The 16,129-nt window shown below is 40.7% G+C and overlaps 1 protein-coding gene across 1 annotated transcript in view; it reads right to left on the bottom strand.

The window, feature by feature from the left end:
• Nucleotides 1-16,129, bottom strand: part of VPS41 (VPS41 subunit of HOPS complex) — an 828,363-nt gene that overhangs the window by 626,394 nt on the left and 185,840 nt on the right. The window contains exon 3 of the mRNA XM_085607440.1: nucleotides 14,165-14,272. Within this exon, the coding sequence (XP_085463566.1) occupies nucleotides 14,165-14,272 (108 nt within the window). The remainder of the gene's footprint in view (nucleotides 1-14,164; nucleotides 14,273-16,129) is intronic.

Raw genomic sequence — 16,129 nt, 5'->3', positions numbered from 1 at the left:
GCTATAGAGAGGACTTATATAGAGTGGAGGAGAGTGTCATACAATGGAGCCGTGTACAGTGGAGTGATGTACACTGTAATGGTGTAGAGTGGATTACCATACAGTGCAGTAGCATTTAGTGGAATACTGCGCAGTGAAGTGTAGAAGAGTGGAGTAGCATATAGTGGAATAACGCAGAGTGGAGTAGCATAAAGTGGAATACCGCAGAGTGGAGTGTTGCAAAGTGGAGTGGCGCAGAGGGGAGTGGCACAGAGTGGAGTAGGGTACAGTGGATTAAAGTAGGATGGGGTGGCATACATTGTGTAGTGTCGTAGCATAGAATCAATGAAACTGTTATAAATTGGAGTAGAGTCTCATACAGTAGAGTGGATTGCTGGGTCGGAAACTGTCGCACAGTGAAGTAGAGTGTTGTACAATGGAGTGTGCTGGCATTGAGTCAAGTGCAAGTTTTGACAGTGGAGTGTACGGGGATAGAGTGGAGCAGAGTCTAGTGGAGTATCAGGATGAAGTAGAGTTGTGTAGCGTGGAGTTATATAGAGAGGAGGAGAGTACCCTGGAGTGGTGTAGAGTGGAGAAGTATACAATGAAGTGGCATAATGTGAAATAGTGTACAGTGGAGTAGCATAGACTGGAGTGGGGTAGAGTGGAGTGGTATAGAGCAGAGTGTTGTACAGAGGAGTTGCATACAGTGTAATAGTGTATGTTGCAGTAACGTACAGTGGAGTGGCATATAATGAAGTGTGCAGACTGGAGTGGTGTAGAGTGGCGTGGAGTAGAGTGTATTAGAATACAGTGGAGTAGAGTGGCGTGCATTGGAGTGGGGCCAATCGAACGCCGTAAAATGGAATGGCGTAGAGTGGAGTAGCATCCAGTGGAGTGGCATACAGTGGAGTGACGTAGACTGGAGTGGCATACATTGGTGTTGCATATAATGTAATAGAGTAGAGTGGAGTGGCGTAGATTGGAGTCTCGTACAGTGGAGGGGTGTAGAATGGAGTAGCATAGAGTAAAATAGCCTATACTGGAGTGGCTACAGTGGCGTAGCATACAAATGCATGTGAAATTTAGCAGCAATATAGATTATGGTGTACAGAGTAATGCAAAAGAGGAAATTGCGCTACCTTGTGTTTCTCGAAATTTACCAATCACTAAAGGGCCACGCATGGGGGCCTTGTGTTCCTTTGTAAATTTGACTTAAGCATTTTATCCCCCATGCAACACCATGAGTGATGCAAAGGTACCTCAATCCAATAATACAGCTAAGACTTAGTTATATTTTGTGCCATGGTACATCGGGATAACTTTGCAGTATATAGTGGCACATGGCGTTGACAAGCTAGTATATAATTGGGTTATTTTCAGTGTTAGAGCCTTAGATATAGGTAACTAGTAGGTCCCTACCTATTACTACTTTCTTAAAGTGACAACAAGTAGGGAAATTGTTTTATATATTTTTATATATTTTTAAATATGTTTACGGCCATGTACTGCAGTAGTTTCTACAAATATTGTGAAATTCCATGAAAGTACAGCGGTGATGGATATCACAAAGTCTAAATGTCTTATAACTAAAAAAACAACAAAAAAAACATACCCTACTTGACAGCAGTACCCAAGAAGCATAATGTCTACACCATAATGTATAATCCTGTGAAATTTCATGTAAATCCATTCAGCAGTTTTCAAGCTACGTCAAATACAAAGGTCTTATAGAAAATGCATTGGTGGAAAAACACTTTGAGACCTCCTTTTATATTTCCACTCCCTTAACAATTTACTACAAAAATTGACATCATCTCAAAATGTAGAAAAAGCTATAGGTCTGGCAAGTTTTGTGGCGATTCGTCAAATGGGCGGAAAGTTATTAGGGCGCTAATATTCAAGGAATTTCTTTCTTTGGGAATACTAGCTATAACTACAGTGGCAATCAAATTTAATGTAATTTCTTTCTTTTTATTTATAGTATTTGTTATGTATTTTGTTTATTGGTTTACATTATCATGTGGCCATAAATGTGTATTTTAGTTCTTAATGAAGTCTGAAACTTTACATATGCAGTCTACTTTATTTTTTGGGCTTGCTTGCTACTTTTAGTAGGATTGTGCAACATATAGTAGTTTGTGTAGCTCATTATTAGGTCAATTTTTTACTTTGCTGCACTGGGGTGCATAAGAAAGTTTTTGTTTGGCTTGTTGGGCCAGTTTTATTTTGTGAGCCAGAGAGCATGCAAAGAAAACGTATGTAGATTAAGATGTATTCTATTAGTTAAGTATTTGTTTATAGAATTCCATTAGCATGTGACCATAAATGGGTCTTTCACTTGTTTGCATAGTAAATCTGAAACTTTACATATGCAGCCTAGTTGATATTTTTGGCTTCCTTGATACTTTTAGTAGTATTGTGCTACAAGATATCACTAAGTTGAAAAACCTTATAACTTAAAAAATACTTACTCTACTTACCTGCAATACCCCCAAAAAAATCATCTGTGCACACTAATATCTAATGCTGCCAAATTTCAGCAAAATCTGACGCTACACGAAATACAAAAGTCTATGTACAATGCATTGAATTTCAAGCATGTTTTAGGCCCCCCTCTCCTTTTCACTTTGCACTCCCTTGACCAAACACGATAAACTTTCAGTCCTCCAACAATGAAATGGGTGCAACAGGTCTGCAAAGTTTTGCAGACATTCGTTAAACGCATAGAAAAATCCCTATCTCTGGTGACCCTAACTATAACTACAGAGTGGTTACCGCTAGACTGTAATATATATAAAAATATATATATTTTTTCTTTCACCCACAACAGCATGAGGCAGTGGGTTGGCTCATTTCAGTCACAGACTAGAAAGTATTTTGCTTTTTACACATTTGTTTCTATTAGTTATATTTCCAAGTGCCCAGCAACTAACTCAAAAAGAACGTTTTACAAAAGCCATCACAAAACAAAATGAGCATTGAAAGTGTCAAAACACACTGGAGTCAATGCCAGACCCTCTGGCTTTATTAACGCTTGCTTCTTAAGTAGAATTAGGTAACTGTGAACGTGGATTTTTGGTAAATGTGACATTTCTCAGTCCCTGCTATCCTCATCACTCCTCACTTTTTGTCTATAAGACAACTTTTCTTGAAACAATTTCACCTAGATGTTGAATGGTGTTACTAAAACCCCTTTTCTCACACAGCATAAACAGAGCAGCAAACCTGAAACCGCATCTACATCACTGGATTTTATCAGACAGTGAGCATTGGAGGTGAAAAGCTCTCTCCACAGGTCAATTAAAATGGTGGAAAAGAAGCAGGTGTGGCAGACCTGAAGAAAAAGAAAGAGAAAGGGAACAAGAGTGGAAGGAGGGCAGAGGAAAGGAGAACGATAAATCAGAAATAAATAGTGGCCCAGAAACAGATAAGTGTGAAGATCAACGGGGCAGACTAAAGTTCATCAATCCACCAAGGAGTGTCACGAACAGAACAAAGGATTATCAATCTTGAAAGAATACAGAAATCAGAGAACATGAAACTGTCGACCCAAAAATGGGCCAAAAAAATTTAATTGGGCACAGCTCCCTCAATGAGCCAGGAGCTAAGTACCCGAATGCACAGGTCAGAGCTGGAGGGAAGTTTTGACTGCTTGCAGAGCTGAGCATACTACTGTGTGATATTCAAATACAAATAATAAAGGTTGCACCCATGAGAACTGGCTTTTGACCACCGGCCCTTTAAGAAAGCACTAATGATGACCAGATATTAGTTAAGATATCTAGAAAGGAAATACAGGTGTTGACACAAAAGCTTGTCACAGAGGTGAATTAGGGCTCTGGAAAAACCCTGATTAAATGTTCATTCTGGTTAAGGGACTTCAATATTCTTGGTTCAAGACAGCAGATGTATTTAGTACCCTAAGAAAAGTCTGATATCCCCCTACTTCTTTTTACAGAGGTCATGTAAGGTCCCATGTAGTGAAGAAATCAAGACTACTCAACCTCTAATGACCATTCCTGTGTACCATCTGCTGCAGAAAAGCACAATGAGAAGATAAAGAAATAATTAAGACCACTGCATAGACTGCCAGACACTTAGACCTTACTGATATAGTCAAATCCTAAATTCAGAGTTTTCTGCTTCCTTATTTCTGAAACACCTGCAATGCATCACAGATGATTTTTGCATACGTTTAGCATCTTTGCCAGTAAACTGGCCAGTACAGAAACTGGTTGTGCCAGGCTCACTTCTGTGCATAGAGATGGTTAGGACTGCCTAGTTCCACTGAAAGGTGTGACGTGGCTCCTGTGAAAGAACAAGCAACCTCTGGAAGCAAATGCCCTCTTGGCCCTGCTGACTAGTATAACAGAAAGGAGAGACTAATTTCAGGAGCATCCATTCGTAGTTACATAGGATTCAAAGGGGATAAGAGAGGAGAAAGCACAAATGGCTAACAGAGCAACCAGGGATCATTATAGTTACAAGCTAAAATCTAAATAGGAGTCTAATGAAGATACTATCAGGATCCCTGCCTATCTTACTTATGGGGAAAGCTAGCTTCATCACCAGTGTAGATCAAGGGGTAGGAAACCTCTTAGAGGGAAGAGGGCGAAGTATACTCTTGTGTTCCTTAGATCAGAAGTGGCCCTCACGAACTTACTCTTAGCTAGTCTATGAAGCTAATCGTACTTATATCTAAACTGGCTCCAATCACCACAGAAGGTGTACTGGATCCAGAGCCAGTTCGGATGGATTTTCTGCTGGTATTGGAAGAGGTAGTTTTCTCTCATTTTCATACGCTAGCCCTTGGCTGGATGAGGGAGCTCCATAGAGCGGCCTTGAGGTTCTGCCATCTTAGACGGTCCCCATAACAGGATGTTATCGGCTTGTTTGCAGTTAAATGAAAGGAAATACGTCAAAGGAGGGATGGCCAGATAGTTGGAAATGTCTTAGGACAGTTTAAAGTCTTTTTACTAGCCAGTGGCTACTACAAGCAATACACCCACTCTACAGACTTCAGAATTATGCTGTGTTGAAAAAGAACAAAAGAGGAAGGACGCATGTTTTCGGCATTCACTTGTGGAGAAGTCTCAGATCTAGCTTTCTTTCCCCTTGTACCAATGTTTTGGAAGAGCTTCTGAGGTCAAAGCAGCTAGTCTTCTGTGGTACCAGTATTCTATAGAACAACAAGTGTGTCTTTGCAAAAGAACCATCAGACAAGTGGGAGCTGGGTACTGTGCTGAAACCCTTGTTCAAAAAAATACTGATCAAGGAAGGCATCTTTATAGAAGAATTGTAGGCCAGTTGGAACCGGGACCTGCCCCGAAGCCTTAAAATATAAGAGTGATTGAACCAATCTACCATCTGATCCCTTGCATCCAAGACGCTGTCTCTCACACTATGAAAACTCATTAGCACCTCTTTGCCAAACATGGGAAGAAGACTTTGCACACCCCTCAATGACACGGAGAGTCAGGCACTGGAATCTCCACAAATAGTCTCATGCAACACACAATGCAAAAACATACAATACATGATTCTTCACAGGGCCTATCTCATGCCATCCAGGCTGAACCACATCTTCCCAGAATAATATCTCACTTGTCCCGGGTGTAAATGTGCTGTTGCTGACCTACAGTACATGCTGTGGTCCTGCCCCTACCTCAACCACAACTGGCACACCATCCACGACACTCTGGCCACAATTACCAATCTCGCTTCTCTTGATACATGGGAGGCAACTGCACTGGGGATTCAAAAATACAAGAAAAACCACAAGGTGCAAGCGAGGTTACTCAATCCTGGTCCTCCTAATGGCCAAACGAACCCTTACATTACATTGGAGGGCAAGCCAAGCTCCAGCTGTCTCACAATGGCAGAGGGCGCTCCTTCAATGGGGAGAAGCTGAGAGCGTAGCTCTCAGTTACCAAGAAGCCTATACGCTCGTAAGTGACCAATAGCATCGGTCTGGGGCACAGTGCTTACCCATCTCCGCGAACTGGTGCACGGAGAGGACCTCCTGCCCAGGGCTCGCAGTCTGCCTAATCACCCTCCTTATTCTTGACCCCCAGGCTTCTTCTGTTGGTCCATGATACAACAAAGTGTCACTCCTCATTGTCACTTTTATAGAAGCAGGTACGGTGCCGCGAGCAGCTATGGCAGACACCACCAAGTCAGATACAATCCCCACCCATAAATGACTCCTCTTCAACCTTCTCTTAGTTGTGCCTGCAATCCCTCTTCCTTTAGTTTTCCTGTCCCTCCCTATCCCACAGTTCTCGCACAGAGGTTTTGCATCCATGCTTACCTGCCTCAAAGGGCTGCAAGTTAACCCACCAGTCATAGACTTTCCACTTACAGTCATCACTCCCATCTGAAAGGACCCACATCAAGTATGATACACCTACTGTTTTGTACTGTTCCACCACTCAATTGAATAATACAGCAGGGAAAAGCTGACGTTCCAATCTTCTAAACTGAGATTGCACCATTGGCTGATTTATGTTGCGTATGTCACTCTAGATATGTTTATTGTACCTGTGTTATAGGAATACTAAAATAATACATGGTAATGTAACTAGTATGAGAAAATCTCAATAAAAAGAGTTTGGAAAAAGAAATACACAAAGGGATGTAATGATGCAAGTCCCAAACTTACATGTATAGTATATCATGTCTCTATGTTATATATTTTTAGGGCTTATTCTGACGCATGGGTACTTTCGACACTATCTGCAGAATAAAAATTATGCCACACTCAAACATACACAATTCGGTGCATACGGTTATAGGTACGAAGGACAGGACTGCAAGCGACAAGGCTAAGAACAATGTTGGTATTTCCTATATTGCTTTGTGAATAAACATGTGATTATTATTCTGGAGGATTAGTGACTTGAGTACTTGTTTGCTACATGCTTAGCTCAAACTAAACTAGCATTCCCTTCCAAGAAGGTAACACCCAGAAGGACTGGATAATCATTACCTTACATGAGTACATAGGGGTAATGAAAACGAGCGGTGTTGCATGTATTTTTTTCACCCTTTATTCAGTGTCTTCACCCATGGGGGTTCAGTCTAATATTGACATTAACCTTACACTGCAAAAGCAAAGCATGTTGTTGCCAGTGGAACTACTTAAACGGGAATGTAACAGTGAGGTTCACATTAAACAAGGAGTTCATCTTTTAAGTAATTTCTTAAATCTCGGTCCCTTGTACTTGGTTTTTCCAAGTTGGATTGGATGGTGGTATGTTAGCCCACCCAGGGACCATCTCTGGTTCACTATACAGATCATTCATTCATTAATTACCATTGGCATTCACTTTAATAGTTAGTGAGGGCATTATGTCCTAATAACAGCAGCTTTGAGCAGGGTGGCTTTACTGGCTGTTTAACAATTGGTTATATGGGACAGGAATTATGAGGGATAATACCGCAGGGGGTTCCTACTTTTCCTCTCCAGAATACGTCATGTTTATGTAGCTTTTGGTAATGGTTTGGGGAGATTGCTGATTGGTTTCTTGATTTCAATGTTGTTTTGCTGCTAGTTCAATATTTTAATCACACTTCTCATATGAAAAACCTATCAATTTCTGACAAAGTTGGCAGAGGCAACCCAAGATTTTCACATTGAGACCTTAGTTACTTAATAGGGCATTGGTGCTCCCCTCAGTTAATGAAACACAATCACACACATAGGTCATAAAAAGATGGATCAAACAGTTCTGAGATTAGTGAAGACTCACACAAGGATAGCAACCCAAATTATTTTTAGGAAAGGAGATAACAATAACTGTCAGTCCATATACCCAGAGAGACAAAAGAGAGTTGAATTATCTCTTCTGTCCACCAATCTGTCAGAGCTCTGCAAGTGCAATACTGGATTCCTGTTCATGAATGGGCTGAATGACAAAATTGAGAGCGGTGCCATCCTACTGCAGGTTAAAAAATGAACGCTGATCTTTTGCTACTGCAGGAGACGCACCTCCTAGGTACGAATTGTTAATTTCTCTGCAGGCCTAAGTTCACCACGCATTTAGGGAGGCGGCGGTCCAGCTCCATAGAAACTTACCATCTGAGCTGGAGGGCACCACCACCGATCCTTTGGTCAGCTGGGTGGTGGTTACTGGTATAGTGGAGGGTAAGCCATGGTCACTCCTAGTGTCTACATCCTGCCCTTATTGGTATATAGGTGGACCACATGCTTCGGGGGTTCTCAGAATTGCTACAGACAGATCTGAAGGGCACTTCATAAAGGGGGAGACTTAGATAGATCCTTAGACTTAGATCCTGTCATGTTCGTAACATATCCCTTGGGGGCTGGGTACAGTCCATGGGTGTATGCAACATGTGGTGCATTATATATCCCCAGGACAATATTTACACATAGTTTTCCTATTCACACCATTCCCAATTGAAACTAGAATACGTTCTAACTCCAGCTGGCCGATCCAGGACATAGTAGACTTGACCATTTTCCCCAGATGCCTTTCTGATCACTCCCCCACTGAGCTAGTACTCACTCTTAAGGAGGGCGGCTGATCCAATTGGTGCCTGAGCTCCTTGCTTCTTACCCTCTTTTAGACAATAGCTTTGTGGAGGGGCTCCAAAAGGAGATAGACCAGTTCCTGGAAATCTATAGGGGATCAGTCTCCTCATATATTACCCTATGGGAATCCCTTAAGGGTATCTGTGAAAGGCGTCTCCTACAGTACCACCCGCAACAAGGAGCGGCACAAGAATATCTCATTCTGAAAAGCAAAATAGGAGATTTGGAGGGGAAGGTTACACTGGATACCTTGGTCCTAAGACATCTGGAGGTGACCAGGGAGACCCTAAAAATAAAGTTCTGCAAGCAGATCAAGTTGGTGCTTTTGGCCTCTAAATGTAGTATTACAAGGCTGGGGATAAGGCAAGCAAACTAATATACTGGTTCTCAAACAGAAAGGCTGAGGCTCGATTCATCCTAGTATATGGGGCCCCAAGAGGAGTGTGGTCTACAGTTCCCAGGAGATAGTTTCAGTCTTTGCTACAGCTTACGCACAGTTATATGCGAATTGTGAACCAATGATAGGGACATGCTCTAAAACCCATCATCGGTGATTTCTCTCCTTCACCAGATTGGCGCTCAATTTTGGACCTTCTTATCCCGAAGAGCTATCAGGGATATGCCCAGGAGCATGGCCCCCCGCCCCAATTGAATTCTTTAGACGTTATGCCTCTCGATTAGCCCACAACTGAAAGCTGTGTTTGAAGACATCCTTGGGATGAAAATTCTACCACATTATTTGCGAGCGGCCACTGTCATGGTAATGCACAAGCAGGGCTGGCCCCGCTGGAGTGTGCCTCTTATGGGCCCATTTTGTTGCTTACAAAGAGTTGAAAATTCTGGCCAAAGTGCTGGCTAACTGTATTGTGGGGGCTAACTGATCCTTCATGCGCAGAGATCAAAATGGCTTTATGCCTGGCAGGAGGGCCCAACACTGCCTCAGACGGCTCCAGGTGTTGCTAGTTTTGGCACTGCTGTCTCATGTTTGCCAGGCGCTGGTCTCAATTGATATTGAGAAGATGTTTGATTCAGTGGAATGGCCATTTATGCATGCAGTCATAGAAAAGATGAACGTGGGCCCATTGATCAGGTCCTAAGTCCACCTGTCCACAATCTATCCTGGGCTACAGTCTGGGTCAACAAGACCTCGTCTGCACCATTCCCGATACAACGAGATACCAGACAGCGTTGCTGCCTAGCTCCACTTCTCTTTGCTCCAGTAAAGGAACTACTAGCTGGATGGGTGAGATCCGATGGCCAGCTGCAGTGACTGCAGGGGCATCCAAACTACGAGGATCGCATAGCGCTGTTTGCAGATGATGTTATATTTTATGTGCGACGTTTGAGATTTTTAGCCTTGGCTCAAGCAAATCCTTAAGGTTTATGGCAAGGACATAGATCTTCAAGGGAACGGGGGAAATCTGATGTCTTCCTAACTATTAGTACCCTTGAGGACATGGGCGAAGGTCGCAGGAGTCCCTCTGAGGTGTGTCCCATACTTTAGGTATTTGGGTGTCTATGTGACAATGGACCCAAAGTGTTGTTGGGAGCTTAACATTCCCCCCCATGATTCAGCAAATGAAGTGCCACTTCAGATATAGAATATCCTGCCGCTGTCGGTGATGGGCCACAGATAGTGGTCAGAAATGTAATCACCCCAGCCCAAGTGACAGGTGTGGGTCTGGAGATGGATCCAAGGCTTGCTCTGTTTGGAATAATGTTGGGCAGGGATGGCAGCAGGTGGGGAAGGCATTTGTAGCTTTGGGATTGTTGATTGCAAAAAGCAAAATTGCACGGATGTGAAGGGTCCCAGCAGTTCCTACTATAAGGAACTGGACCTGATTCATGGACTTGTGCACAGCAGCAGAGGAGAGAATGTACTTGGTGAGGGGTTGCCCTCAGAAATTTGCAAAAATCGGGGACTCATGGCAAATGCTGATCTAGGTTATGTTTTATTCCCAAATTAGGCCCATGTACCGAAGCAACATATTTCTTTCATTGTCCTCACAAATAAAATTTTCAGCTGTGACATTTTGCACATGTTTGCGTGCATGACAATGTTGGATTTTTTTCCCTGAAACTAAACTTGTTTACATATCTAGCTTCGCACAACATTATCACAACGCCCTGAACAGGATGTACAAGGTCTGATTTCGCACTATGTACAAATGTCATCACTATCTTCATTCATGGAGCGACAAGTTTATCTATATATCCATAACATCACTAATCTATACGCACATCGCAAGGCTGCTTTCTATTTTAAAAGATGAGCATCCTGATAGAGTGGTAGAGGAGGCACTTCCGCAGACACAGAGGTCCTTGCATGCTGAGAAATCACCAGGCAGCGGTCTGAAATCTTATGAGGGGTGTCCGGTTTGTGACCAAGACAGGTTCCTTCACTCTATCCCATCAGGTAATGGGGTTGAATCGTCCCTTGGGGGGATTCTTGGCTCTACACCTACACACACTCTAGGTACACTTAGTGTAGGATTTGCATAGTAGGAGTACGCTCGATTACTACCTTGTTTTATATGCCTACTTATATATATTGTTTTACCACCATGGTAGAACTATATCTATTATTTACGCTTTTGGTGCTTGTGATCACGTTTATCTGCTTCTGTCTACTAATAATTGCAGCACACGTATTGTATGCAAGAATGACGTTGGTTCCATAAATATTGAAAATGTCCCACTGTGTATTCTCTGTATATTTCTCTGAGAATAAATGAGCATGAATGACTTAGCGAAAAGTTCTATACTGCTTCCATGATCCCTGAGGGGTCAGAGTTGTCATGTTCGGTGGTTGCCAGAAAACCATTTGCTCCATGATCGGTTAAGGGCGCTTACAGTGGCACTGTGAGCTAGCTGGTTTTTAGGCCAACATATCCTTCGGAAGTGTCCAGAATCAGTCTTGGCACCAAGCCCCTAGTTTATGTTGTCCAAACAATGCGCAGATCCTATGGGTTAGTAGGAACTACACAACAGTTACGCTTTATCAGGTTTATTCCAGTGCACCATGTGAGGGGGATAATTGTCTCCAGTAATGGGGTGTTGTTATGTGTGCAATGCTGGATACTGTCATTGTTGATTCCATTGTACATTTTGCGGGAGGCAAGCTATATTGTTTTGAATGGTATTAATTATTCTTTTGCTGTTTTTGGAAGGGGAAAACTCAATAAAAAGATTTTTAGAAAAAAATGGCTAGCTCTCTAATGGAGTGGGGACGTAAGAGTGGACTAATATTCATATTGGAAAGCAATACTGACCTTGCTCCCCCATTATCAACAAATTATAAGTGTATTCTGGAAACTGGTATGATCCCAGAAAACAAGGCAACCAAAAACGTTGTCAATTCAGACTTAGGACAAGGTACAATAACAGTGCTTGTATTTAAGACTGAACTGTGATTTGATGCACATAAACTATAGATAACTTTCTATGTAAAGATCCAGCCTAAAAAATGCTGAAATGCTTTTAAACAATCTGACTGCCTTCTTTTCAAAATGGGTTTAGAAAATATGACTTAACCCTATGTAACACTCTGGATTTAGGATTACAGGCCAATAAATAATGCTTTGACTGCAGGCAGTTTACCCCTGTATTGCACTTTTGTCAATATGTCCTTTTGGAATCTTCTAATACTTTGGACTAAAAGGTTGCACAAGATGGCGTCTGTTCTGACATGAGGAATTGCATCACTTCTAGGATTAAGAATAAAAAATAAAAATAATCTATTGCTACTCAGGAGTGTATCTAAGATGTGCTTTGACACCTTATTCATTTAGTATATTTCTGAACAACTTTGAAGAGATATTAGACTCAGTACCACTCGACCCTCCAACCAGAGGTACAAGGCACACCACACATGTATATTGTGCAGATGGCCTCCTGATGTTTAGCAAAACCACAAGAAGGCATGTTCTTAGCACACTAACAAGCTTCCCTTAATATAACTATTATAAAAAACTGAAATACGCTTAGGCACAGTTAACGACTACTGCAATCTAGGGATATAAATTGACACACCCCTAGTGTGAGTCACTGTGTTAATTATCAATAAAATCCAGCACCATATTGTCAAACTCTCTAATTTGGTTCTGTAATCAAAATAAGGGGTACTCCTTAAGACCATAAAAGAAGCTTACCTAGGTGAAGTTATTACGCCATTAATTTATGTAGCTCCACTTTGTGTTTTTTTTTTAACTATGAATAAATCCAGTGGCGCAATGGAGGGCCTCATTTTGGAAACCTTGTTAAATCTCAGGCCCTCAATTCCCTGAGGAGAGGTTCAAATGAAAATATATTTGACATAATCTTGGGCCTTGTTACAAAAGGCAACTTGAAATTGTCTTTCAGTATCCACCATTCTGCCCTAAGAAGTCATTTAAGTTAATTAAAACAGAACTTTTGAGTTGCAAGAGAGGAAATTACACAGCGTTTGTTCCTTTTTGTAATTCATGGTAGCCAACAATAAACTTCTACTTTATGATTAATTAACTCATATGACAGAATTTAAAGCATATTATGCACACCATAAATCAATTTCCCTTTAAGCAGGTGTTTTAAATATGCAATTCAAATGTCAGAGCAAACACCTACTGTGCAAGGCGGATTCTATAGCTGCCACTGAAGCATATGAGAAAACTTACAATTGCAACAAAATGATAATAACTAATGCGTTGTAGAACAGGACACATATTAACGATGGATAAAATATGCACATGGAGGGCAAATACTGCAATGAATTGTAATTGCCTTTGTGTGCTCGAGATATTGAGAGCTTAGCTCATGTTTTACTGGGCTGTGATTCTCCTTGCTCCTCAGTGCATATCTTATTAATGTATTACATTTCACTCGTGAACTACAAGAACAGACAGCGGTGTGTGTATTCATGAACAACATTTCTTTTACAAATTGCAATTATTTAATGGAGGTGTTTTTAAAATCTGATTAACTTGTTAAATCCTCAAACAGAATTGACGTTTTAATTCTGGCTATTAATTTACTGCCCTTGATTATCACTGTATGGCTGTATTATGTTTAAATGTATTATTCTTCTAAGTTTTCTTGTGAACGAAAACCGGGAGATCCTTTTAAAGTATGTTGATGCAACGAATGAAAACAACTCTCAAAAACACTCCACCTAACATCTCAACAACTAATATTCGTGTCGCAGGAATAATGAAAAATGTTAACGGAACAGAAACATACTGTACTAATGATATTTATTCACTTCAGCTAATTTTTGGGAAGGCTTTTGACACTGTTCTACAGGTAATTTAATAGGGAACTACACCCTATTGCATTGTAAGATGAAAAGCATTGTCAATGTTCTTCTACTGTGAAAAATATTGCAAAGTGGTCAAGTACATAATTCAGCCCAATAAAATGATCAAAAGAGGAGGTACAGAAAGTTTAAAGCTTTGCATTTATATGCACAAAATGTATGCAAATTCGACCACGGTGTGCACACCTCAGTTTAGGCTTCCCTTCTGTTGAAGACCCTTAGTATATAATTAAGCTACAATCATTAGCTATCAGAATCCTGCCTGCTCTGTATCAACGGAAAGTACAAACCGATATACTCTTTTTATCACTAAAATCTGGAAAGCCATATCTTACCTTTTCATGCACTGTCATACAGCTTGCTGCATCTTTCTGAAGAATATCAGTTACCCCATTCGAGAGCCTCTCATACTTCAGCTTTGGTTCTTCTTCACTGTCTTCATCCTGTGTTTCAGAAACATAAATAACAAAAAAACCTTTTTTAGTTTTGTGACTTGTTGCTAGTTTCTAAGTTATTTCCTCATTCCACATTCCATAGACACTGTGCTATAATTTTTAATGGAGTATACATGCACAATGAAGATTTCAAATATAATCACAATTTAGCACTAGGGTATCAAAGGCACAATTTTAACACTTTGGGCTCGATCTCAACCCCATTTACACTCATGAGCGAACAAACACTTCCTTGAGCAACACCCATCTCCCAATTTGGCATAACACCATACATCTTTACTTGAACTTACATCAGCTACTTTTGGCCAATGCAAATAAAAAGGCAAGAGGGGTGAACAGGACATTTCAACCTTCAAACTATAATAATAGTCTTCGAACAGAGACAGGATCTCGTGTTCTACAATGGTTTTTCATATTTTATGAACTCTCATTTATCGTGCCATTTTTAGATTATTGTTGGAAAACTATAGCTCATGCATTATCTTAAGATTTCAGAAATACTGTACGATTAGCATTGCACATATATCTTTGGGAGGTGCACAACAAGACTGCCCTTGTCTTGCTATCTATTCTCTGTAGCTCCACAAAAGTCGTAAATAAATTAAATACACTTTTATGAGGACCTTGTACACAAGACACACTGAGCTTGCATGGCCATGATTTTAGATAGAGTAAATCTTATAAAACTAAAACTCCCACCATGCAGAGGCAAACAGCTCACCACAATCAAATGCACATTACTGTAGGCATGCTACTGAAGGCATGCTCAATCTCTCTGAGCGCAAATGGGTTCAGCAGACAGGATGGTCCCATCTCCACTCCTTTACAGAAAACAAAATAAGCGTCCCTATATAAAATAATAGCGTTCAACTGAATACATGTCTAATGAAACCTTTTAGGTACATGAGCTGGAGTATTACATGTACAGAGGGAATGTGTAGGCAACACAATTTAACAAAATAGGTACAATTCAAGAAGTCCTTTAAATTCCTGATATGACGATTAGAGAAGATGCACCCCTGACTTGCGAGTTGTAGGACTGATGTGTGCAAAAAAGCCCTGTGTTGGAGGGATACAAGACAAGATTGACTGGTGGAGAACCAAGGTAATTCTAAAAATCCTGAGGAGCCTTTTTAACAATGCACATGTATACTGCAGTTTAAGTTCTCAGGACAGAACAGTGAAAATCTTAACAACGTGTTTATGCTTATAGGTAACTTAGAAAAATTAATGAAGTTTGACAACATTATCATTAATGTGCTATAAACAAAGTTCTGTGCCAAAGTGGCATGCAAGAAATTCAGAGAAAACCATACAAACATAGTATTAGGTGTGAACGTAGATTAGATCACATTTGCAAAAAAGGTGTTCCATGTGTGATTTGTTGCTGGTTACTTCGACCATGATATTCTGACAGTTATGCCAAATTAAACACTTTTCCGTTTATTTAGTATTTACATCAAACTCTGACAGGGATGCAATGTAAGAGGGAACAGGACAAACCATATTAGAAGGAACATGGGTACACTTGTAAAATAGAAGCCATTTTGGTGCCTGTCGAAAGTATGAATAGGAGCAATTTGGGCTAGCAATCACCAGATAATTATTAATTAAAGATTGCACATCATAATACACATCAGATGATAATCCAATAAATGTACTGAAGAGCAAGTTGCGCAGAAGTGGAAAGGTGCAGATAGAGCGGTGCGCAGAATAAATATGAAAGGTCACCAATTATTAAGGTGTGATTCATTGGCAAAGCACATAATTTGTTCCCCATAGTAATATATAAGTGGCTATCTAGAAGAATGGCTAATGGACCTAAGCAATCCTTGTAAGTCAGTC

The sequence above is a fragment of the Triturus cristatus genome, chromosome 5_2 (assembly GCF_964204655.1).
Source record: "Triturus cristatus chromosome 5_2, aTriCri1.1, whole genome shotgun sequence".
Lineage (NCBI taxonomy): Eukaryota > Metazoa > Chordata > Amphibia > Caudata > Salamandridae > Triturus > Triturus cristatus.
This window is presented reverse-complemented; position numbering and strand designations above follow the sequence as displayed.